The sequence below is a fragment of the Gracilinanus agilis genome, chromosome 5, assembly GCF_016433145.1.
Source record: "Gracilinanus agilis isolate LMUSP501 chromosome 5, AgileGrace, whole genome shotgun sequence".
Taxonomy (NCBI): Eukaryota; Metazoa; Chordata; class Mammalia; order Didelphimorphia; family Didelphidae; genus Gracilinanus; species Gracilinanus agilis.
Window position 1 is genome coordinate 196,029,650 of NC_058134.1, and position 25,982 is coordinate 196,055,631.

At 37.2% G+C, this 25,982-nt stretch overlaps 1 protein-coding gene across 1 annotated transcript in view; it reads right to left on the minus strand.

The window, feature by feature from the left end:
- ANO2 (anoctamin 2) overlaps positions 1–25,982 on the minus strand; it is a 504,220-nt gene that overhangs the window by 329,506 nt on the left and 148,732 nt on the right. Inside the window, exons 7-8 of the mRNA XM_044677761.1 lie at positions 12,716–12,771; positions 7,412–7,453 (exon numbers count right to left, since the gene is read on the minus strand). Of these exons, the coding sequence (XP_044533696.1) occupies positions 7,412–7,453; positions 12,716–12,771 (98 nt within the window). The remainder of the gene's footprint in view (positions 1–7,411; positions 7,454–12,715; positions 12,772–25,982) is intronic.

Below are 25,982 nucleotides of genomic sequence, written 5' to 3' on the forward strand. Positions count from 1 at the left end.
TTGTCCTTCTCTAGTCCTGAGAATGCATCCAAACTCCATAGTCTTTCTTTTTGCCTTACATTGTCTTGGAAGCAATGCTAAGTATTGGTTCCAAGGCAGAAGATTGGTAAGGGCTAGGCAATTGCGATTAGATGACTTGGCCAGAATCACACAGCTAAGAAACATCCAAGATTTGAACCTAGATTTGAACCAGGACCTCCTATCGCCAGGCCTGGCTCTGAATCCATCTAGCTGTCCCTCCAAAGTCTATCAAAGATCATTGACAGTGACTCAAGAATCAGATTCACCCATCTTTCAGTAGACTGGGATATAATTCTTCTGAACCTGGTGATTTGAACTCATTAAGAAGAGCAGAATGCTTTTTTTACTAACTCACTAATTATCTTTGATGTCAATTGCTTATCAAACATTTTTGTTTTTATTTACCTGTCCACAGATTATTCCCCTTGGCAAACATAATAGAAGCAAAGTAAGAGATGGGTATTTTTATCTTTTCTCTATATTTATCATCATGCTATCCACTACAAGCAGTGGATAGACCTTTGATTTTTATCCTTTTATACATAATAAAAATTATGGTGCCCATTAAGTGTCCTGAGCAGTCCTAAAAAGCTTCAACAAATCCTGGCACCATCCTTACAGAGCTATGCCATACTACTGTATTCATCTTCCAGTAACTATCATTGCTTCTATCTCCTACATCTGTCAGTCATTCAACATGCATTTTTTAAAAAGCATTTAATATATGCCACCACTGTGCTAAGTGCTGAAGATACAAAAATAAGGATACTGCTCTCATCCTCAAGAAGCTCATGTTCTAATGGAGGAGATGGCATGTAGATAATTATACAAGAGTTACACCTTGTGAATGGGAAGGGAAGGCACTAGTGTTAGGGCTGCCAGAAACAGACTCCTACAAAGAAGACCAGAGACATCATGAAGTAATGTTGTGACTCGTGAGAAATCTGGATCTGAGTCCGGCAGAGATGCACAAGGTTGTCAGTCTCGCTCTCTCTTCCAGAGTCCTTGAAATCCAATAGTAAGACAAAAGTCAGGATGACTAGTAATGGCTCAAAATTCTGGCCATGGCTTTCTTTGATATCAGGCCAAACTCTAGGCACTCCATAGAGTATGCTTTAGCCATCTTCATGACCATTGGTACAAACTGATTTCTACTAGGGGAAGTCTTCACATGTTTGGGGTAGACATAGCCTTAACTAACTGACAAGGTTTGAAAGTTGTCGGTTACTCTCAACCTAATTTAACCATCTCCCAAGAGGGTTTACTGCTTCTTGGAGCCATAGGTGAGAGGTGGGTGAGAGGTGGACACCAGAAGTGGGTGAGCAACCCTGAAAGGGCTCAGAAAGCCCTCGAACCAAAGGTTCTAGTCCTCTTGGAATACCCCATGCAACCCAGGAAGGAAGGGAGAAGGGAGAATGGATAAGAAAGCATTTCAGACAAACAGATAAAAGAAAAGATCTAAAAAAGGCACAAGAGGAAGAAACTGAGGGATATAGAAGGAGTATCAAATGGTCGGGTTTGACTCTACATAGAACACTTTCTATTTGATTCTGGAAGTAACATGATGCCACTGGAGTTTTATCGAGTGGGGGTGTGTGACATGGACAGATCAATGATTTAGGAAAATCACTGGTACCTGAGTCAAGAATGGATTGTAGTGGGAAGAGATTGAAGGTGGGAGACCAACTAGAGCTATTGCAATAGTCTAGGTGTGAGGTGATATTAGGCTGGTGGCAGTGTCAGAGGAAATATGGGGCATATTTGAGAGATGTTGTAAAGTAGAATTGACAAGACTTGACAATAGATTGAAAGTGAGGGGTAAATAAGAATGAGGAGGTCAAGAATGGTACTGTGGTTATGAGATTGGGTGACAAGATGGTGGTACCTTAACAGGAAAGGGGAAAATATAGGGGGAAGATTAATCATTTCTATTTTGGATGTGTTAAGCTTTGAGATACCTTTGGAACATCTAGTTCAAGTCTAAAAGGTAGTTGGTGATTCAAGACCACAGCTCAGAAAAGAAAACTGGAAATCATCTGCAAAGAAAAAATTGAACCCATGGAAACTAATGTGATCACCAAGTAAGACAATATAGAGAGAGAAGAATAAAGAGTATGTAGGAGAAACCTGATCCAATAAGAGATGGGGAAAGATGTCAGATATGTCTGACAAGATTCAAGAAAGAAAAGAAGCACAAAACATAGAGAAAAAAGAATAACTAGGATAGCATTGATTAATAGTGTCAAAAGTTGCAGAGAGGTCAAGAATGATGAGAATAAACAAAAGGCAATGATAAAGTCTTTGGTAAATTTGGAGAGACCAGATTTAATTGAATGGTGAGGTCAGAAGTCAGCTTGCAAAAGTTTAGGATGGAATGGGAAGAGAGGGAATAGAGGTTATAAGCATCTACAGTTTTCTCAAGGAGTTTAGCTGAGAATAGAAGAACTATAGAATAATATTTTAGACACCAGTCTTCTTTAAAATCAAGATTGACCATTGAGTTTTCAAATAATTAATGGCCCTTTTTTTAACAGAGAAAATCATACAAGACAACTTCACAATTGAAGTAGCATGCCTTCATACTAGGCTTGTGATCTGTTTCCTGAAATCAGTTATTTCTTTCTTCTGGCTCAGTGGTCCAAATCATACTCTAATATCAATATTGCTTCTTTCTTCCTCTTTTGATCTTCACTGAAAAGCTTTCTTCAGAGCTCAGTTCAAGCACCAATATCTACATAAAGTCATTACTAATCTCCACAGTTGCTTCTCCTTCTCCTTAAAATTACCTGTGTGTGTATTGTATATAGGTCAACTAGTCAACAAGCATTTATGACATTTCTACCATATACCAGACACTGTTTTCAGCATACAATAAACAAAAACAAAACTGAAATGGTCTCTGTCCTCAAGAGATTTACATTCTAAAAGTAGAGACAAAATGCATATAAGTATACATATATAAATATATATGTTTGTATACAAAACACATATAAAACAGATACAAGGTAATTTTATAAGAGGAAGGCACTAAATTTGAGGAAATGGAAAAGGCAGAAGGCATGTTTGAGCTGGGCCATGAAAAGATCAAGAGACAGTGGTTAAAAGGAACTGCATTCCAGACTTGAGGACAGCCTATACAAGGGCATGAAGATAAAAGATGGAATTTTTCATGTGTGAAATATCAAGAAGGAGTGCTGAAGGAAAGCAAATAGTAGACAAAAAGCTGGAAAGGTGGTAAGAGACCAGGTTGCAAAGAGCTTAAAGCAGCAAACAGAAAGAGTTATGTGGTCAGCCCTGTATTTTAAGAAATCAGTTTGGCAGCTGAGTGGAGTAAGGGCAAGCTCCAGATTGTGTATTTATATATCTCCATACTATTTCTCCCAATAAACTGTAAGTCGCTTGATGACAGGGGCAGTTTCGATATTATCTTTGTAGCTATAGTTCCTGACACAGTGTCTGACACATTATAATACCTTCGGTCTTAGAAACAATATTATGTATTGGTTCCAAAGTAGAAAAGTGGTAAGGGCTAGGCAATAGGAGTTAAGTGGCTTGCCTAGGGTCACACAACTGGGAAGTGTCTATTGCCAGATTTGAACCCAGGATTTCCGATTCTAGACCTGACTCTCAAGCCACTGAGCCTCCCAGATGCCCCCATTATAAGTTCTTAATAAAAACCAGTTGATTGGCTAATAGGTAAGGAAGATTTTAACAGACAGAAAGGAAGAGGAAATACATTTGAGACATGGCAGATGGTCATGAAATGGAAGGAGGACACAGGTGCTAGCAAGGAATTGATTCTTTCAAAGAAATTGGAAAAGGGGAAGTTGCAGTCATCTCAGTAAAAGGAGCCTACACCTACCAATTCCTCTAACCCTATACTAACAAACTCATTCTCTCTCCAGCTAAACACACACTTCTCAGGGAATACTACTGGGAACAGAGCACTATTCCTAGAATGATGATGGTCAGTGACTGATCTTAACTTCCCTTTTTCTCCCTTTGGAAAAGCAGGCTCCAAAAAGCATCCACCCAAGGCAGTATAAAGGGGCTTTGTTTTAGACTTTGTGGGGACTTGTTAACCTGCATGTCTATATATGATACATGAGGGTTTATCACCAGTAGGAACATACCCCTTTGTCCCTTCAAGTATCTTTGTAGATAATGCATTTAGAATTCTCAATTCTCTCCTGGCTTCAGCTGCCACCTATCTTTGCCCAGTGCTCCTCTCATCATCCCCAGATGGTTTAGAGCAGTGATGGGCAAACTACAGCCCTCGGACCAGATGCAGCCCCCTGAAATGTTCTGAGTCTGACAAATATAATGAGGATGTGATACAATGAAACTTCTAAAGAGTTGCCTTAAAAACAGACTGACAAATGAGCATTTCCTTTCCTTTGGCCCCCTCTTTAAAAAGTTTGCCCATCACTGGTTTAGAGCATCTTAATATTATTTTAAGTAAGCCCTCTTTAGGAAAGCAGATTTACCAGGTTTCAAAATCATCATTTCCAAAGTGAAACATAAGCAATTTAGGCATTATCTGTTGTTTTGGATTATTTGTGCCAAGCCTCTCCTCTTCTAGGTCTGATAACTGAAGGTGGACTGAATTTGATTTCTGAGGAGCTAAATAATTTTTCATCAATAAATGCAAGAAACAGAACCTCAGATAGGAAGGGAAGCCCTAAATAGAGCAGAGAGGCATAACCATCACTTAAAGGGGAATAGAATAAATGCAAAGAGTGAGAAGACAGAAAATAGACGGTATGAAAGAGGTAAGGTGGGATAGGGAAAGAGGAGTATGGAAATGTTTCCCTCTTTCCCTTTAAATCTGATCGGGACTTTTCAGGAAATTAAACACCGAGACTATTAGCATCAGATAGAAAACAGATGAGGTTAAGACAAGGAAATACTACAGCAGATTCCCTGGGCAGGCAGTGAGGGGACATGTGTAAGCAATCTCAGCAGTATTTCTGGAAAAGACCTTTTATGTTTTTAATACTTAACACTTCATAACAAGGCCTAATAGGCAAGATAAAAAGAAACCTATTCAAAAGGCAACTTGGGGGATGAATGCTTTTCCAGACAACTGAGTTGGGTGGGGAGTGAGGAAGTCATGGCCCCACCTCCTCTTCTTTCTTACTCTAGCCCACCCATTAGCCAATTCACCCTCCCCCTCTCTGATTGGTTATCTTGGGAGGTCCCTACAAAACTAAGTAGGAAGATATCTCTAAGAGGCTACTGTTGAGCTGCTGCACGATGGACTGATGCTAAGGTGGCAAGTGATGGCTGCTTCTTCCATGCCCCTGGAATATGTAAGGGAGGGATTCTCTATAGACCACAAGGTCTCCTGCTCTGGGCACTAAGGCTTCAAGATCCTTTTGGAAGATTTTGTGTCTGAAAGCAATGGTATCTTCCTACTTTAAAAAATATTGTTATTAAATATTACAAAATATCAAATTAAACATTATTATTACCTTTTTTCAATTAACAAAAATCTACTTTCTCTCCTTACCATTGAAAAAGAGAGAAAAAACAAAAATGTATATTCTCAAGCAAAACAAATTCCCACATTGGTTCCTATGTTACATAAATATATAAAATATATACATATATGTTATATATATAATATATGTACTATATATATATATATATACCCATGTGTCTGTCTGCGTATGTTTGTTTCAGTCTTTAGTTTGAGTCCTTTACATGTCAGAAGGAAGGGTAGCATGTTTCATCATGAGTTGAAGGTATCTTTCTTAAAGGGGCCCCCTTTCCTTCTATTTCTTGGCTCCCTGATTTCACAACTTGGAAGAAATCTCTGCTACCCACCATCTAGTCCAGCATTGGTGAACATTTTTGAGTTTGGGTGCCAGAGGGCAACTTCAAGCTGTCTGTGAGCCCACCTCATTACCTGAGAGAATGGATAGAGGAAGTGCTTGCTTTGGGCGACTAGACAGAAAGGAGGGACATGCAAAAAATGTCCTCAGGCACTGGGAAGAGGGGGAATAGAACAGCTCCCCAACACTGATCTAATCTAACCATTAGACAAGGAATCCCCAGTATAGAAGTCCCCAGCTGACCTCTAGTAAGCTTTTTCCTCCCTGTGTCTCAATATCCGTAGATAGTGGTTAAACAATCTACCTCTGTACATTCAAATGAGAAGAATAATTTTTTTAAAAAATCATAAGAAGCCTGAGAAGTTTGGCAAACTGTCAGTGACAAACACCTTGAGGAAATCATTCCTACCTTCCATCTTTTTAAAGTAGAATTTATTCCCATGTATCTCAACCCCTCCTTTCCCTCCCCACATCATGGCAGGCATCAGCTGGCAAACAAATAGGTTTATAGAGATTATGTCCTTTCCTTCTATATTAAAACAGCAAATTTTAAATGGTGTCTAGTAGCCATTCTGTCATCCCAAAGCCCAAACACACATGGGAAATCAGTAACTGGGGAAATGTATAGCTGTCCACCTCTGAAGGACTAGTGATACAGATGAAGGATTCAAGTGTACAGAGGAACAAACTAAGGCCTGGAGGGGAATAAAAATATATAATTAAGGTACTGTGTGATCTTGAATAAATCACATAACTTTATGTCTCAGCTTTCTCTTGTAAAATGAGGGAATCAGATTCATTAGACTTAAAGGTCCTTTTTAACTCAAAAGCTATAATTCTCTAACAATCAAGCAATGGACACTTATTGACCACTTATCATGTTCAGTAGTCTGGACAAGGCATTTCTAGAGTCTCTGCCTTTAAAGAACTTACAACCTAGATGGGGTAACTAGTTACATGCAAAAGAACATGTGAAATAGCTAGAAATGGAAGTCTTGCGTCTTCATTTCCAGTATTTATCTTAATACATTATTTTCTCTTCTGGAAAGATCAATCCCCAGACAAGGGGTGAAGGTTGGGCAAAACAGTGAATCTTTGCTCCCAATCAGGTAGTCATGAAACCAATAAATAAATAAATAAACAAATAAACAAACAAACAAACAAATAAATAAATAAATGAATGAATGGATGGATGGATGGATGGATGAATAAATAAATAAATAAGCAAATAAATAAATGAATAAACGAATAAATAAATAAATAAATAAATGAATGGATAAATAAATAAATAAACAAGCAAACAAACAAACAAATAAATAAATAAATAAATGAGATTGATCAGTCAGAACAACATCTCAGTGTTCCCAGAAAACTCTCTAAAGACTGTGACTTATAGAACAGCTATTGATCTGTTTTGGTAGAGAGAGATTCTGTTTGGAAGTTCTCTATATTAGAGCTGAATGTCTCACCTCTCCTTCTCCTCCTAGTTTTCCTGGGCACATAGTACATTATTATCGCAAGTCTCAAGAGCCTCGTCTACATGAAAAGCTTACCTTTCTGTCATTCATATCATCCTCGGGACCTTCATATTCACCCTGAAGTAAAGGAAAGAACAACTGATGAGTCAAAGGGAAGAAGAGAGAAGAACTGATGTCCAAAGTCCTTTAAAACTTCTGAGCCATTTACCCTTCATATGCAAGTACTGGCTGAATCAGAAGTATTATTTATTTTTAAATGACTGATTTTTTATTTTTATACCTCCTTAATTTCCCAATATATTCTCCTTTCCCCAATTGAGTGTCTTCATATATAACAAAGGAAAAAGAAAGTTCAGTAAAACTAACTTGGAATCTTCAGTGTCACATCCAGTCTCCAACCATGACAAATAAAGCATGCATTCTCATTCCTCTTTTTTTGGAGTCAACCTTGGTCATTTTATCAGCACAGCATTCAGGACTAATTTTTTTTGTTATTCTTTCCATTTACATTGTTATAGTCATTGTGATGTTTTCTTGGTTCTGCTTATTTTGCTTTATATAAATTTTCTCACACTTCTCTATAATCTTGACCTGACTTATTTTTGTCACCATCCCATTTTCTTAGTAGCACAGTAGACATTTGTAATAATTAACTGGCATCTCCCTTTCATAGCATCCCTACACCACGTCTGCTTCAGAAAATATTTGTGCCAAATATAAGCACTTACATAATTTTTAATTGACTTACATGAGTTATCCTACTATGATCATTCATTATATCCATAGTTTTGAAAAAAATTTTGCAAAGTTGTGAGGGAAAAGGAATTCATAGCTGAAAAATTTTTGTGGTGTCAATATCATATACAGCCCCATCTTAATTAATCAAGGTAAATATAATCATTTGTGGATTATCACAGCTTTTGATTTTTTCTTCTCCTCCTCTTCCTTCATGCTCATTATAAAAAATCCAAATTGAGGCCAACCTATTTTGACTCTTGTTCTTGAAATGCTGGAAGAGGGAGAAACTCAATAAATATTTATGATGTCTTCAACAGTTTCTAACCGAAAGAAAAAGCCAAACCTTTGGGCATAGTTTGGCATAAATGGGTAAAGAAAGCTAACCTCCTAATCAGGAAAATCTGGGTTCAAGTCACATCCTGACTGTATGACCCAGGGCAGGACACTTAACCTTTTTGTGAACCAGGCAAGTCTCTAAGACTATAAATTACAGAACAGTTGGTGATCTGAAAAAATGAAATTTCCTTATTGAAAAATCCCTGCACCAGTGAAATCATAGATTGGACATAGCAAGAGAAGTTTTGCAGAATTATTCATGGATTTTAACTATCTTGTATTCCTTTGACCCATCATCCAGTTTTTCCACTCATGGTCCCAGATTGTTGAATGTCACTAGAAAAATATAATGAAATCAAGCTGGTTTCATCTACTACAAAAGAGTGATGAATTCACTGCTCTTATTTTTGACTCTCCACTTCGTTCTAAGATAACATTCAATAAAAGCTTTACCTGATGCTTTCACTGCCCCAACATCCATTCTCTCCTCAACACCATGTAAATTTTGGCAGTTATCTGCCATTTTTTTATTCCTCATCCTACTGAAATATTTGACAATAGTGATCATTCTATTCTAAATATTCTTTTTTCTCTTAGAAAATCACATTCTTCTAGTTCTTCTCCTATCTCACTAATGACTACTTTTCTATTTCTTTCATTGGGCCCTTCATTCTCTTTCTAACTCCTTAAGGTGGGTTTTCCCAAGGTTCTGCATTTGGCTTTCTTCTCTTTCCCTACCTCTTATCCTTTGGGAATCTCATTTATTTTTATGGCCTCAAAGGTCTGTTCTCACAGATAATTCTCAAATCTATATCTCTAGACCTAACCTGACCTATCCTTTATGTGTGAGCTTACTCAATAGCCTCCATATATACATATAAACAAACACACAAAGGACAGGCCTATCCTAAAATGTGATATATATTTTATATATTAACACAACTGATAGATATATTTTATAGGACTTGCCACATTGATGTCTATTCTCATAGTTTAAATTGAACATGTCCCCAAATAAGCTTATTAAATCCCTCATAGGACTATTCTCTTTTCTACCCCTCTGTATGTCAATGAAATATCATTCGTATAGGCTTCCATAAGCTTTACCATTACTTCTGTTCTTCTCCTTTTCAACTCTTATGTCAAATAGGTTAGCAAGTATTATTGATTCCAAATCTACATTACCTCCTGTGTCTGTCCTCTCCACTCTACTCCCATTGCTTCCCTAACATAAATCCTCATCACCTATCATCTGAGGTAATACAACAGTACCCTAACAGATCTACCTATTTCTAATGATTTCCCTTTTCCAAAAACATTCATCAAATCTCAATAAGACAAATTTTCCTAGGGTTCAAAAGTCTTCAGTGGTTCTCTACTAAGTAAAAATTTAAAATTTACTAGCAAATGAAATTCAAATTCCATTCCCATCACTTTCTTTTGAATGTAACTTGATTTTTATGGCTACCTTTGTTCATTCCTTTTCATATGGCTCTAACGTATTCTGTTCTCAAATACCACTTTTTCCATGATACTTTCCCTCATCCCTACCACCCCTGCCCCAACTAGAAATGGTAAGAGTCCTATCTTTCCACTCACGGACCTGACAAAGTAGAAGTAACCTCTCTGGACACTTCTAATTCCAATAATCTGTCATTTGATTGATGTAGCTACTCCCTCCAATGAAGCAGATCTCAACTCAACCATGCTCTTCTTATTTTAATCCTATATGCTCTTGTTCATGTCCTCCCATAAATTCTCCATAAGGGATTAAGGAGGTAACCCAACTTTCTGAATACTTTCCTCTAGATTTCTTGATATTATATGAATACCAAAGGAGCATACAGGCTATCAGTTACCTCCTTGCTCTTGTTACATGATCAGTCTGCCTCCTTTTTCAGTTAACATATATCCCTGATGATAACCCTTGCACCACTATCTCTGCTTTGTTGGTAATATATTGCCATCTAGTCACACTACCTCTCTACTGAACTCCGGGTAGGCCTCAATTTTAATTCCTTGCAGAGTACATTTTCCATGACTTGTTGCCACTAGATGAGTATCATTGTTAAAAAGATTGACCTTTGCTTCAGGAAGAAAGTTTGGGTCATTAAAAACATGATGTAGTTTCCCAGAAATAATCTCTCCCAATCACCTATTCCTAGTCTTCAATTCTGGGTCAAGTTCACCATACATTTGCATTGTCTGTCTAAGATATATGCACTTAGGGATCAAATTTTACAAGCAGATCCTTCAACTAGATATAGAACTCTTTTGAGTATGCCTCTCATTGAGGAATTTCTGCAGTGTTTGGGGGATTAATGGAATCAACCCAATGTCATCTGTAGGCAATAACATATGAAGAATCTTGCCATCTATGGGAAACTCCTTTCCTATTTGGACTCTATGCTTGATAGCCTCTGTATCAGTAGATCTTAGACATGCATATGTCTCCCTTGTTTTATCCCTTACTTGATATTTTAATACTCTGAATATCAAATAAAATTACTCATGTTTTTGCATCATTCTGACATATGCATATGAAACAACTTATTGGATGGGGAGCTATTAGGTGGCATTTTCCTCTACTAAATTAATTTAATTTTTGGTTTCTATTTTTTTTTAAATAGTCATTAGTAAGCATAGTGAAATCTTGTATTTTCACATCGTTTAGTCAATTGTGTGACTGGTGTAGAATATCATTTGTGAAAGTTTGCCTGTTCTCATCCCAAACCTCCATCAAGTATGTCCTCAATTTCTATGTGGATTCTTTTCATAAAGATTTTCTAGAAATGAAAAAATAGGCATGTGAGTCAGGAGTTATTATATTTTTGATGACCTTTTTTCAGTAAATAAAAAGGTCCATTTTTTCCCCAAAGCATTTGCAATCTTACCGTCTTTCAGAGATTTCGAGCATCAGTCCCATAAACAGATATAAATATAACCATAAACAAATATATTGTTTCCAAAACAAGAACACCTCTGTGCATATTTAGACTAATCCAGCTGCTCTTAGCATCTTCATTTCTTTAATACCATTTCTGTATCCTCATGTGGCACATTGAGGACTGTAATGTTAAGACTCCAAATGTGGTAGCTCCAATAAAATTTATAAAGAACAAGTTTTATTATGAAAATTTTCACAATCCTTTCCATTTTTTATCTTCCTTCTTTTCCTTTCCTCCTTGGATGCTTTCAGGATGATGTGGCTTAATTGTGTCTCTCACCAACCTTTTTATAAACATGGTTCTCACTGCTCTGTGAAGTGTATGACTCATAAACTTCCACTATCCTTCTTTGTAAGTTTTTTTTAATTGAGTTCATATTTTTAACTAGTGATGCCCTTGGCCTCTATATCTCTCTGTTTGGCAAAGAGATAGAGTACTGCTAATTGAGACATTTTTAACTCTTTTGAATTATTCATTTCTGGTGGTTTATTTATAGTGGTTAAAATTCCTTAGAAAATATCAACAGTAAATGTAATATAAGTCCTTTAAACTCTTTCACTTTTTTCTGTTGTTACTAGATTGAACAACTCCCACATTGGTCACTGATCTTTTAGAACATAAGCAATTTTCTTTTCTATAGTGGTATTTGGTACCCACCTTGTCCAGAACTTCCTGATAATCTTCTTGAAGAAAGCATGCAAGATATATAGTTATAAAGCTGCTCTGGAGATTTTAGCCTCATTTGCAAATCCTAAACCATATGTTCTGGCATAACCTTCAACATCAGCCTCTATACCCACCTCTACATTGAAGTCTCTGACCCTAAGTATGCATTGATTTGAACGGAATTTCTTGGATCAGGAATTTCTACCTTCTGATCTTTTGCAGATCATGTGAATGCATATACCACTATTATTTTGTGTTAGGGATTTTTTTAATCTACTTAAAAAGATAGCCAATTGTTCCATGAAATATTGTTTCTTGTTGTCACTGGATGCCCACTAATACCAATTCCAGTAATTTTTTTACTTGCCATTCCCATGAGTCATGTTTCCACTTAACTACAATTTATTTTTTGTATTCTGGCTTTATTTTAACTGAGAATGCCAAATATGTACTAGTGATTGAATGAGGATTTCACATTTAGATGAACAATAATTAAGATAATATACAAACAGGCTAAAAACTTACTGAATTTACTTTTCAGGTATTGTTTTGTATTTGGATCATTGTATATGTGTCACATATCCCTGCTAACATCAGGGCCATGACTTCATATGTCCATGTAAGATGGGACGTGTTGTTTTTCAATTGCTTTAGATTGTTTTTCAAATGATAATGATAACAGAACACTTACATCATGAAGTGGGTAGGCAGCTTCATAGATATTGTTTGCTATTAATGAATTAATACCTGTAAAAGAAGGAAAGACAAAGATGAATGATCAATACCTTCAAAGGTAGATTCTAACTAGTATGGCCTAAGTAATATTGAAATCATTTTTATATCAAACACTATAATCTATTCATATTTATATTGAACAAGAATGGATGTAACAGAATAACACTGAGGTTAGAATACTAGCTTTGAAGACAAGAAGGTATATGTTCAATTTCTGTCTCTGACCACTGACAAGATACCTAATCATCCTTGTCTTTCCCTAAACTCTCCCCAGTGATGGAGAACCTTTTAGAGACCGAGTGCCCAAACTGGAACCCTAATGTGAATGTAAGTGTTACGATAAAAAATGATGAAGGCAGATATTAAAAGGGAAAATAGTAGTTTAATAAAAGCCATTGCTGATAGAGACAAGTTGACCACGCCCCTGTAAGAAATCTCTGGCGCCTCCACCATTTTCTTCTATACCTTCCCTACTCCTCTCTGTCCCCCAGGAACCCGCTCAGGTAACCAAGAGGCTGTCATCTGGCCGCCCTCCGAATTTAAGCTTTGGGGACATCTCTGATGTCCCCACGTCAAAAAGCTGGAAACCCATTGGATCACGGGGAATGTAGTCTCAAAGTCCCCACGTGTCCACAGGAAGTTTGTAAGATACTTTTAAATGGCACCTCCTTGAATTCCAAACACACATGAGCCACTCCGTTACCCAGACAGGGGAGGGAGGAAGTGCTCCTATTGGGCTGCTGGGCAATGGGATGGGTGATGTGGAAAATGTCCTGAAAAGAGATGGAGAAGGAGAGGAGAGCAGCCCCCTCCCACACACGTGCCAGAGGCTTGTCAATACAGTAGGATTCACCTGAAGTGCCGATTCATGGACTTGTTCAGTGTTTATTGGGCTATATGAATAACCCTTTCCAATGGTGTCTATATTGTTATAGATCACAAGTTTCCAGAGATAAAGGACCAAATTGGTGCTAGTTTTTAACGTACAGTACTCAGAATAGCACAATTAAAATGGACATTTATAAAGGGGGGGAGGAGAGAGAAAAGGAATGAGAGGAGAATAGAAAAGGGAAGAAGAGAAAAAAAGAGGAGAAACAAAGAAGAAAGAAAGGAGGGAGATTTGGGGGAAAAGGGAATGGAGAAAGGAAATAAAGGGCAAAAGTTGTTACTCTGGGCGTAGTCAAGATGGAGCAAGGAATCAGTGCAGTTATGAGCTTCCTGCTACCACTAAGAAAAAAAATTGTTATCCAAACAGATCTAGAAAACATACAAGACTGAATCGTGATAGGGAAGTCCAGAACAAAAAATTTATGTTGTCACTTTTCCAGCCCAAGTCTACATAGGGAGGTAGACAGGAAGGACACGGAATGGGGCCTGATGTGTAGCAAATCAGGTGGGTCATGGAGCACACTCACACCCAGGGAAAGGCTGTGAAACTGTGCAGGAAAGAGTCCTAGAACCATATCAGGGCAACTCTGGACACAGACCAGTACATCATGACTGGGACAGCTGCAAATTGGCAGCTTTGTTGCTACTACTCAGTTCCTGATCACAGAATCAGGGCAGAAGAGAGGAACTTCTTTGGTGTGGCATCGATTCCAGGAGCAGAACAGGGTGTCAGCTCTAGCCCTCAGCCCAAACTGAAGCCTTCAGAGAAATAACCAAGGCAGCAATCCCAAATCAAATGGAAGCTCATGATTTTGTAACTCTCAGCACTTTCCCAGTTGACTTGCTCAGTAGCTGAGCAAGCAGTAATTTACTGTTGCTGATTTAGGTCAAGAGCTTGGATAGATCAGATTGGGGGAGCAGCAATCACATCATACTACTTGGCGCTGCTGAAAGAATGTAGTACTAGAGCCAGAACTGTTCCTGAGGTCCTGGGACAACATAATACTCAATAACCCAAGAAATCAACAGCAGGACCAGCCCAGATCTTCCCTACAAAAGTTCAGAACTTTGTCCTAATATCAAGTCCAAATTCAGGAAGTTACTTGGAAGGATGAATAAAAAGATAAATATCTAATTACAAGAAGCCATTAAGCCAACAGGGATGCTCAAGACATAAAACACAGAGAAAGAGAATCATTTACAAGAAAAGCCTCAAAAGAAAATATAGCTTGGCCCCAAAATCAACTAGAATTCCTGGAAAACATTGAGGAGTTTAGAATGGTTTTTTTTCAAAGAAATGAAAGTGCTAAAGGAAAAACTTGGAAAAGATATGAGAGCTATGAAAGAAAGAATTGGAAGGGGAATTTACCACTTGGCAACAAATTTCCTGAAAATTAGAATGGACTAAACAGAAGTCAATGACTTCATGAGACAACAAGAAATAATATTAAACTGAAGTCAAAAACTGAAAAATAAGAAGAAAATGTAAGGTATCTCATAGCAAAACCACTGACCTACAAAATTAGTCAAGGATGAAAAATGTAAGATTGCTTAAAAACCTTGACCTAAACAAAGCTCTTAGATACAATTTTTTTTAATGTTAAAAGAAAACTACCCAGATCTCTCAAAATCAGAGGTCAAAATGGAAATAGAAGGATTCCACCAGTTACCTCCTCAAAAACAAATTAAAACTTCTGGGAATATTATAGCTAAAATTCAGAGTTATCAGGTCAAAGAAAAAAGTACTCCAAGCAACCAAGAAGAAAAAATTCAGTCATAGAGGAGCAGCATTCAGGATCACCCATGATGTAGGAGCCAAAACTATAAAGGAGCAAAGAGCTTGGAAAATAATATTCCAGAAGGCAAATGTTTATAGCCAAAAAGTTCTTACCTAGAAAAAACTGAATATAATCCTACATAAGGGGAAAAATGGATATTTAAAGAAATAAGGAAAAAAAGATACAGGGGAGTTTCTGACACTTGAAAATCACTCATATCTGAATTAGTCAAAAGTGAATATATATACATATTTATATACATATATGCATGCATGCACACACACATATACATATATACTTTCACCCACAGAGTTGAGTACAGAAATACATTTCACTCAAAAGGGAACAGGAGGGAAAACGGGGGGGGGGGACAGGGGGACTAAAGGAAAGTTGAGTTAAAGGTGGATTGGTCCTAGCAAAACAAACCCTAAAGATTCCCCAAAATATTTATAGCTTCTTTTGAGATAGTAAAGTATGAACATCTGAAGGAATGCCTTCAATTGGGGAATGACTAAAGAAGTTATGGCATGTAAATATGAGAAAATACTATTGTGCTATAATAAATAATTGAAGGGATGTATTCAAGGAAAGTTGGAAAGACATATAATCTGATACCATGTGAAATGAACAGAACCAAAAGAACAATTTATACAAAGATAGTAATATTGTAAAGTCAAACAATTTTGAAAGAATTAGGAACGCTGACCAGTAGAAGTACCAACCCTAATTCTAGAAGACTAGTGACAAAACATGGTACCCTCTCCTGATAGAGGAGTAAAGGAATCAGAGGACAAAATAAGACATATCTATTTTTTGATATAGCAAATGCAGAAATATACTGCTTTCCCACTCTCCATATACCTGGTTTGTCCTCAAATCAATACAGAGAAGATTAGCAAGCCATGCAAATAGAAAATAGGTGAGTACTAGACTAGAAAAGAAGTAGAGAGGGAATTATTGCATTATTTTCAAAGGCTAAGAAATGTGATCACCCATAGCTCTCCCTAAAGTACAAAGATACATAATCGATCTAGACTATATCAATTCTGCTAAAATTCATTCCCTTCCCACCATCCCTGTCCTCCAATTTCTTACACAAATATGGAACCAATGGAGACACATTCAGTCATCTCTCAATCCTCAACTTAGTATTTAGAAACCAAGATCTCATACAGCACATTCTGGAGTACAAGACTTGAGCACAAGAAGAACATACAGCTATAGGAGGTGGCCCCTTTACAAATCACTACCAAAAACATTCAGAAGAATAATTGATTCATATAAGGCTGCAGAGGGCGCTAGTCTAGGAAGGGGCAATTATCCCAATGAGTTGAAAGCTTGGGTGATTTAGAGCAGAGACATCACCACAGGGTTAGGATTCTTTTTTTCTGATTTTAAGTTTCCTGTATATCATCAACATAAAACAGCAAGAAAATTGGAGTTTTGGGGGGGAGGAGGAAAGGATAGAGGAATGCTTGGGTTACTCAATGAACTACAGATTTGTGTTACTCTCAAGACTATAATTTTACTCTGAGCATCATTAATCAGTTCAAGAATGGTAACCACAGCAATGTGAAGCCACCCTACAATAATCAAGGGGAAGAGTCCCAAGTGCCAGCAAAGGAGGGGAGGAAGGGAAGTTCAAAGTTTTCAAAGGGCTGTCGACATGGATAAAAGCTGAAACATCACAGACTATCAGCTCCCCTACCTCTACCCCCATCATCTCTCCCCACCATGTAGGGTTGTTATGGGAACTGGAGCCAGGAAATAACCAGAAAAGGCATTTGAGGGCATCTTAAAGCAGCAGGAAAGAGACCTAGCAGGTGGTTGGGCCACTTGGCCTTCCCCTGGTTCCCACTAAGTCCTCAGCACTATAGTGTAATATCTGGGTCCAGACTGGCAATTAAGATTTGTGTGTTCTAATCCAGTTTCTCTTACCAATCTCTCCTTTCCTCCTCCAATCATATCAGGTCTATAATATTTTCATCTCAGAGGGTTGTCTATAACATTCAGAATTTATATGACTTAGTCAAGGTCACCCAATCAGCAGGTATCAAAAGTAAGACTTGAACTCGGTTCTTTGTGATTCCAAGGCTAGCTTTCCTAGTCATTATGACATGCTGCTACCATCAACTTCTTTTGGAAGCTAAAAAGAATCTCCTGTTCCAAAATTATCTACTTCTATGAACTCTTTCTCCTACTTCCATTCTAATACCTTGTCTTTCAGTCAAATATTTTTAGGGTCCCACATGTTACATTTAGCATTCATGTCAAACAATTTAACTCTCAATTATATGCTGCTTTTACTCATTGATATTTTTTGTTATTTGGTCTTAAGTATTCATGAATTTCCTGAGTACCCTCTTCTATTATTTTCTGCACACTTTATAAATACCTAGCTCTCTGCTAGGCAAAGAGAAGGTACTCAATAAATTTTTATTGAGTGTTCTTAGCTACTCTTTTCCCTCAAGGTCCAAAAGGCCCCCAAGTGTCCAGCTGCTTGTTTTGTGGGTCAATGTAATCCTAGTTACTATTCATTAAGTTACGTCATTTTCCTAATTCAGACAGAGAACCAATCCACCTAGGACTGCCCACTGACATTTCAGGGGGGTATTTTATCAATGGTTTTCAGCAATGTGGGTGGCAAATAGGCCAACAACTTTCTTGTCTCTTGATTTGTACCCCAAACTCAAAATTCAAGTTCCCACCCTCAAATAGAGTAGGAAATAAGTTTAAAAGAAGAAAAAAATCCAATGTTTTGAAAGGAGGTCTTCCTTTGAAAATCATTTTTTCCCTTTTTAAAAAAATTGGGCTAATTGATTCCATCATGTATAATCCATCTGGCCATACTAAGCTTTTTTCTTCGGGATCAGATCTAAGTTTTTCCTCCCTACAACCAACCCAGGGGATCCCCAGACCCTCACCACAGAGCCCCCTGGGGTGAAGAATGGGAGGAGGGTAGTTTAAGCAGACTAGATTGCCTGACCTGGGCCCCATAACCTCAGCTTATTCAACATATTGGAATGGGGAACTCCTACCAACATTAATGGGCAGCTTGTAGTATTAAAAACAGTTGCCTGGAAATCTAGGAGGTAGCTAGGTTGCATAGGAGACAGAGCATTGTACTTAAAGTCAAGAAGATCTGAATTCAAATCCAACATGAGACACTTCCTAGCTATGTCACCAGAAGCAAGTCAACCTCAGACTCAGTTTCTTCCTCTACTAAATAAGGATAATAACAGCATTGACCTCCTAGGGATTTTGAAAGAATAAAATGGCACAATATTGGTAAAATGCATTGCAAACCTTAAAATTCTATGTAAATGCTAGTTATTATTATTATTGTTATTATTAAACTGGGTGAAGTGATTTTCCCATATACTAATATTTATATGTGTGCATATATGTAAAATTACATATATGCATGCATGTATGTTTTGATGTGTGTATACACAAATCATAAGAACCTTGGCAGAGAATGCCCACAAACCTAAATTATCATATGTGATATATGCTAGATATATCATATATGAATTATATATATATTTATATATATGTGGATGGATAGATAGGTAGATAGATGATAGATTAGATAGATTACTATATAGAGATATATCTCTGTATGTGCTTATAAATGCATATAACCACATTTTTATTACAATAACTATAATTAAGCAAACATTTCTTAAGTGCCAATATGTGCCAGGCACTGTGCTAAATGCCAGGAATACAAATAAGAAAAAGAAAAAATAGTTCTTGATTAAATCAATGAAGGTATAGTGAATAGAAGACTGGTCTTTTCCTTTTTTAATAGCATTTACTATATGCCAGAGGTGTTTTACCAAAATTATCTAATTTCATCCTCACAACAAATCTGTGAGGTAGGTGCTGTTATTATCCCCATTTTACTGATGAGAAAACTGAGGCAAAAAGAAGTGAAGGGACTTACCCAGGCTCACACAGATGGTAAGAGTCTGAGATCACATTTGAACTCCTGACTCCAGCTTTGTCCATTGCACTACCTAGCAGTCCAGACCTTGGAGTTAGGCAGAACTGAGTTTAAGCCTACTTCTGGCACATACTTGATCTCATGAACATGGGCAAATTACTTAATTTCTCAGTCTCCAAGGCATTTTTCATATTACATCTATGTGTGTATAGATATGTACATCTTGTAGCAAATTCACTCATCTGTAATATATTACCATCCCTATTTTACAGATGAGTAAATTGAAGCTTAGCAAAGCATCTTTTCCATGGGCACATAGCTAAAAATCTAGGAGCATAACCTGAGATCTGCCACTTTTTCCACCATGTCTCGCTATAAGCCTCTAGAGGACAAAAGTTATAGAATATAATGAAAACCGGTTTCTGATAGTTTTGCTACCTATTCTCTTGCCTAGTGCGATGTGTGTCAGGACCAATAGATAGGACGTCAGCTGTCAGAGAGCTGAGGTCTGGATGTCAGAGGCTGAGGATCTTGTGGGGGCCTCTCAGGAAAAGTGATGACAACTGAGGAGTGATGGCAACCTCCAGGTTATTTAAGAGTGTTGGAATATCATCTCAGAACTAGTGGTAGTCTTTTGGATGCAGTAGAAACCATCCTAAGTGTGGAAAGGAAAGGGTGTAAGCCAAGGGCTGGCATTTGGCATTTATGGGAGATAGTTCTTAAGAGTGAGTTTGGCATGAGAAGGACGATCTGTATACAGATGACACCAAAGAGAAGAGTATGAAATCCAGGGATCTTAGAGAGAGTAGATCAAGTGAGTAGAGTTGGAGAAAAGATGCAAAACGTGCATGAGAGCTAGGACAAGTGAAGGTGCTAACCCCAGCTGTTCATTGAGATCAATTTGCTAGAGACGACGTATGGGTGTGGCTCCTAGTGCCCTATATGCACAGAGCAGGAAGAGAAGCAGTGAGCTTTGAGTAGGTCATTTCTAAGCTCCAACTAATCTGTTTTGAGCAAAGAGAACCTAGAGGTAGAGGCATTCTGAATGACAAGGTTGTGGGTTTTTGAATGACTTCAACAAATTTCATGGTACTGGAACCTTGTATGAAAAACCTAACTTTTCTTAGGTAGGCTCATGGATGCTTCTATCTTAAGTATGAAGAAAAAGCCAAGTAGCTAAAGGTTATGGCTTGATTCCCAAAGAGAAACTTACAAAATTGCCAAGTGCCTTTTGGGTGACAGGGTCTAACAGCTCCCATCCCTCTGGGCCAAACTCAAAGGAAACTTTTATCTACCACACAGGTATTTAGAGGATGATGCTGACTTAGCTCCTGAAAATCCATTTGGTTTTGATTCTCCCCAGAATAGGTCCCAGCTCACTAAGCATTCTGCTTTCATCCCCATTCTCCAGCCCAACAAAAATCTAAACCAGACCTGCTGCACTGTGCATTTAGCAGAAACTATATTTACCCATCACCAAATTGTCTTGACGTGTGCTTAATTACTTAAATGCCTTTAATCCCGGGTCTTTTCTTCTAACAAAATGTAAACCAGTTCGGCTGGCTAAATGATAAACCAGATGTTTACAACATACAACTTGGTCTGGCTTCGGTCAAAATAATTAAGACATCATCTCCTGAGTGGAGAGGGAGGGGGCATCCGAAGCTTCTATTCATTTAAGTGCTCTGACACCAAAAGGTCTATGAAAATAGAGATCCATCAATCAGCGATTTTCTGTCCACTCAAGGTAACAATCGCTTCCATATGTAGGAATGAGAAGACATTTTACCCTCTTAGATACGGTCAAAGTGGGGCCTCCATGCTCTCTCTGGCCACAGGACTTCAATAACAATGAAAACAAAGAATTGGATATTCATCCTTTCCCTAAAGAACCTCCTTCGCTAAAAAAAAGGCTCTAAATTTGAGATCCTATAAAAATTTCCCATGCAGCCCTGTACACTCCATTTTAATGCATGGATCTTGAGATTCTAGTCAGTCTGAAAAAATAATTCAAGGTTAAGAGAAATTGAGTTGCATTAAGCACTCTTCAATCAAAATATTTCAGAGTACTCCTTCTAAAATTAATTCTAGCCTCTATAAGGATTCAAGCTCTTCCAACCATTTGATGCTTCACAAATATGGCCATACTAAAGAAACATCTAAGTCAAAGTCATTGTAAATGTGAATGGTGTTCAAAGGACTCTCATCCCTTTAAAAATAAATTTAAAAAAAATTTAAGGGTTCTTGCTGGTTGTTATACAGAATGTTATGCAGAATGGACTTATATAAGTCCCTCAACAATCACAAGTCTCTTACACTTGCTAAAAGACTTTGAGCAACTCTCCTCTCTCATGGATCTAACTTTCCCTCAGAAACTATTCAGTCCATGACTCACAGCATCCTGTGCTACATAAAATTCCATTATTTTAAAAGCTCAGAAATAATTCTGTTCAATGACTGATGATGAATGTCAAATGATGGAATGTCAAAATAGGGAAGCTGTGCTTGCCAAAGGCTTTGCCATTTTATGAAGAATTCATGAATGATCCAAATGGATAAAGAAGTTTACCTACATATCGGGCCCTAGCATGTACCAAAAGAATTTAATTAAACCTGTTACTGCTATCTCCTGAATAAAATATAACCTCCTTAGCAAAGGTAGAATTCTCCTTAGTCCTGGGTTCTCCTTGTCTACCATACAAGTAACACCTTGAAGATATACCTTAGGAAGCTCTCAAATTTGGGCTTTAAGAGGAACCAAAAAATGTAAAGGCACACAGTGAGACAGTGAGATAGTGAGAGAAGTCAATCTACAGACTTGGAGAAAATCCTATATACCCACAAGGCTTTATAACTAGAGTCCTCATGGGGCCTCAGAGACATGTTGGGATTCAAAGATGCCATTTTGATGAGAGAGGGAAGAAGGAAGGGAATTCAGAAACTCAACAAGAGAAGATGGGAGAGGAGATAAAGTCACAAAACCTCATGAGACCTGGAAAGAAGTCCTTGACCACAACCCATTTAGTCCTGGAGAAGAAGGATGATCATCCTTCTCATGTATCAAAGAGCAACATGGATCTCCACCTTTTCTGGTACTATGAGTCATGTGGACTGTATAGTTTCTGAGTGAAAACATGCTCTATGACAGAAGAAAGCTTCTTGAAATCATCAGGAAAGAGAATTTTCATAACTATTGGGGTATTTTTGATATCATTATCCATTTTCTGTGTGACTAAATAAAATCGATCAAGAGCTTATAAAGGAGATAAAAGCCTTCTTTTGGGAAAAAAATAGAAGGCAAATTCTGATATTACTCGTGGGAAACTTGAAAGAAACATGAAGCAAAACAAGTTAGTGAATGATTAAAGAGTATATGTAGACTATTGTGTCAGGAGTCCAATGAACACAAAGGTTAAATTTGCATGACTTTAATATATATATATATATATATGTAAAAGATTTTTTGTTGGGAAATATCCTGTAAGTTAGTTATTTTGCTCTACTAAGTCAAACATATATTTTTTTAAATTAATGTGTAGTTTTATTAAATTTTATTAAAAATTAATAAAATATTATAAGTATGTTTTATATATACATACATATAAAGTATATTTTTAATCTCTGCACCTTTTATCATGTGACTATAAAGATGTGGTCTACTTTCAAAATTATTCATAAAAAACCTACCTGTTCCTTTCTGATATACTCAACAAGGATATTTCAATCTTATTTCAAGGATCATTGCTATAAAGATTTTATAAACATGAGAAATTAGGCATATTGGTTGGTAATTTATAATTGTCTCTCGATCACGTTTTTTGCACAGTAATATGGTTTGAGTTTTCCCCGTTATTTCTTGTTCAACTATATATGTATCTTAAAAATTTAAGGTAGTTTGTTAATTCCTTTTGTATCTACAGTGGCTTCTTTACACAGCATCACCTTCCTTCCTTCATTAGAAATACGTCCTTCTTCACCTTCAGGATTTTGTTCATACACGTTTCCTACCCTCCTCTCAGACTTCCTTTACCTGTAGAAGTTTAGACCATAATTTACTATTTTTTCTTAAAGGTTTTGAAATCTTTTTCAAACTCTAATGGGCAAGTCATATTTTGTTTAATTTTCCTTTCATTTTTTATCCTGAAGTGAAGTGATTGCTTTATACCAAGAAACCCATCACATAGTAAAGACCTCCTAATTGGTCAGAACCAGGTTCACAACAGAAGCTCCCCTCTTTGCTCCTGATACTTTTTGAAGAAGGAAGTAATCATCAAAGCAATCCAAAAAAATTCCAAATTTCTTAATTTTAGCAAAATTTTAATTTTAACGAAATTCCATTATGTGACCTCAATGAACTGAGGTAACCCCTTGCTTCTCTACAAGTACTTTTGTCTATTTCCCATTTCTGACCAGATGATTTGTAGTATACTTTCACTGCATTCCAGTGACAATATTACTTCTGTCTTTCTCCATTTATATTCACTAAAACTCTATTCTATACTTCCCCTCTCAACTCCTATATCTCTAAGAAATGAATTTGAATTTCACAGCATATATTTACTAATACAGTGCTACTGTGATCCCTTCTCCTCCCATCAGTTTTGTTCATTATTCCCCTCATGATTCCCATTTCACAAAGTTTATGTAATGTCTATAAGTTAAAACTTGCACACTTCCACTAGAAACTTTATTATGCCGATTATGCGCATTTTGTGCTTGCATATAAAAAAACACGTGTTTATTACTAGTTTCTTGATTGCATTTTTTTTTCTTTTAAATTATGGAGCATAAATATTGTTATTCTTCCTTTTGTTTTTATCTTTCATAATGGATTCATAACTTCTCCTATGAAAACACCTCCCACACATTGGAGATTGGGACTACTTCAATTATGAGAAAACATTTTCTGGATTACATTTCCCAGAAGGGTGTGGTTTGGATAAGCCCATACATAACAATATCTACATGGTGGACAGAGTTCTAAAGATGGATTTTTTTTAAAAAAATAGGAAAGGGGGCAGCTAGGAGACTCAGTAGATTGAGAGTCAGACCAAGAGACAAGAGATTCTAGATTCAAATATGGCCTCAGACACTTTCTAGGTGTGTCATCTTAGGCAAAGCACTTAACCCCCATTGCCTAGCCATTATTGGCTTATTCTTGATTCTTCTGCCTTGGCTTATTATTCATTCTTCTGCCTTGGCTTATTATTGATTCTAAGACCAAAAGGTGAGGGTTGACAAAAAAAAATAGGGAATCATAAGCAAAAGGAAAGGAGAAGACAGTGAAGAGATACAGGAGTGGTATAATCAGACACAGAATGAATGAAGCATTTATTAAAAACTTAAGATGTGCAAAGGACTAGATCTCCATAGCAAAGTAAGACAGTCATACTCTCAAGGCACTCACATGCTAAAGCTCTAAAAGGTTCAGAGTTCTGCTATATCAGAAGTCATCTCAGTTTCAATCTTTTTCTTTTTCCATCTTTTCAGCTGTGTCTGACTCTTTGGGACCCTGTATGGGGTTTTCTTGGCAAAGCTACTGGAGTGGTTTACCATTTCTTTCTACAGCTTATTTTATAGAGGAAGAAACTGAGGCAAACAGGCTTTGGTGACATCCCTAGGGTCTCACAATCAATGAGCATTTGAGGCCAGATTTAAAATCAGGAAGATGAATCTCCCTAACTTCAGTACCAGCACTCTATCCACTGTGCCCCCTAGCTGCACAAATGTATTTATACCTCTACATAATCTCTTCTTTTTAGAGGCAAGGAGTAAGGCATGAATAAAGTAAACAGATGACAGTATGGAAAGCACAAGGAGAGATGATCAAGTGGTTCATTTTCTAAGTTCACATTTAGCCCTAAAAGAGAGAGCATTCATCCACTGCACTGACATTTCTTTCAGCCCACAAAACTTTTAGTACCAAAGGGTCTTACTTTTTAAACCGTATAAACTTAAAACTGGACCTCTCCTTCCCCTTTCTACACCTAGTTCTTTTGTTCCCCCTAGACTCTGGCCCCATGCCCTGAGTCACTGAGAGACATCATACTGATGTTAGGGAGATTAAGAGAAGTCAATGGAAGAACAAAATGTCTGCCATATAGTTTGGAATGGAATACAGTGACTCCTAAAGTCCTCCTTTTAGTTCTGATATTCTATAAAACTCTAGACCAAGATATATAACAAACAGAGGAACTACCATATAACAGGGAACTGCTCCACAGTTACCATTACCCATAATCCTTCTTCTTCTACCATCCTAAAAAATAAAAAATTACAACAAAAACTAAATAAGACAAACCTTAGACATAAGCAACAGGCAGCTAAATTGCTCAATGAATAGTGAGCCAGGCTTAGAGATGAAAGGTTCTGGGTTCAAATTTGATCTCAGATATTTCCTAGCTGTGTGATCCTGGTCAGAACTCCATTGCCTAACCCTTAATACTCTTCTGCCAGGAAACCAACACTTAAGATCAATTATAAGACACGGGAAGGGTTGTTTTTTTTTTTTAAACTACAGGCAACTCATTTTAATTAAATGGCTCCAAATTTATTTAAATGGTGAAATGATTTGTCCAAGGTCATTTGGTTGGTCTGTGGCAAAGCCA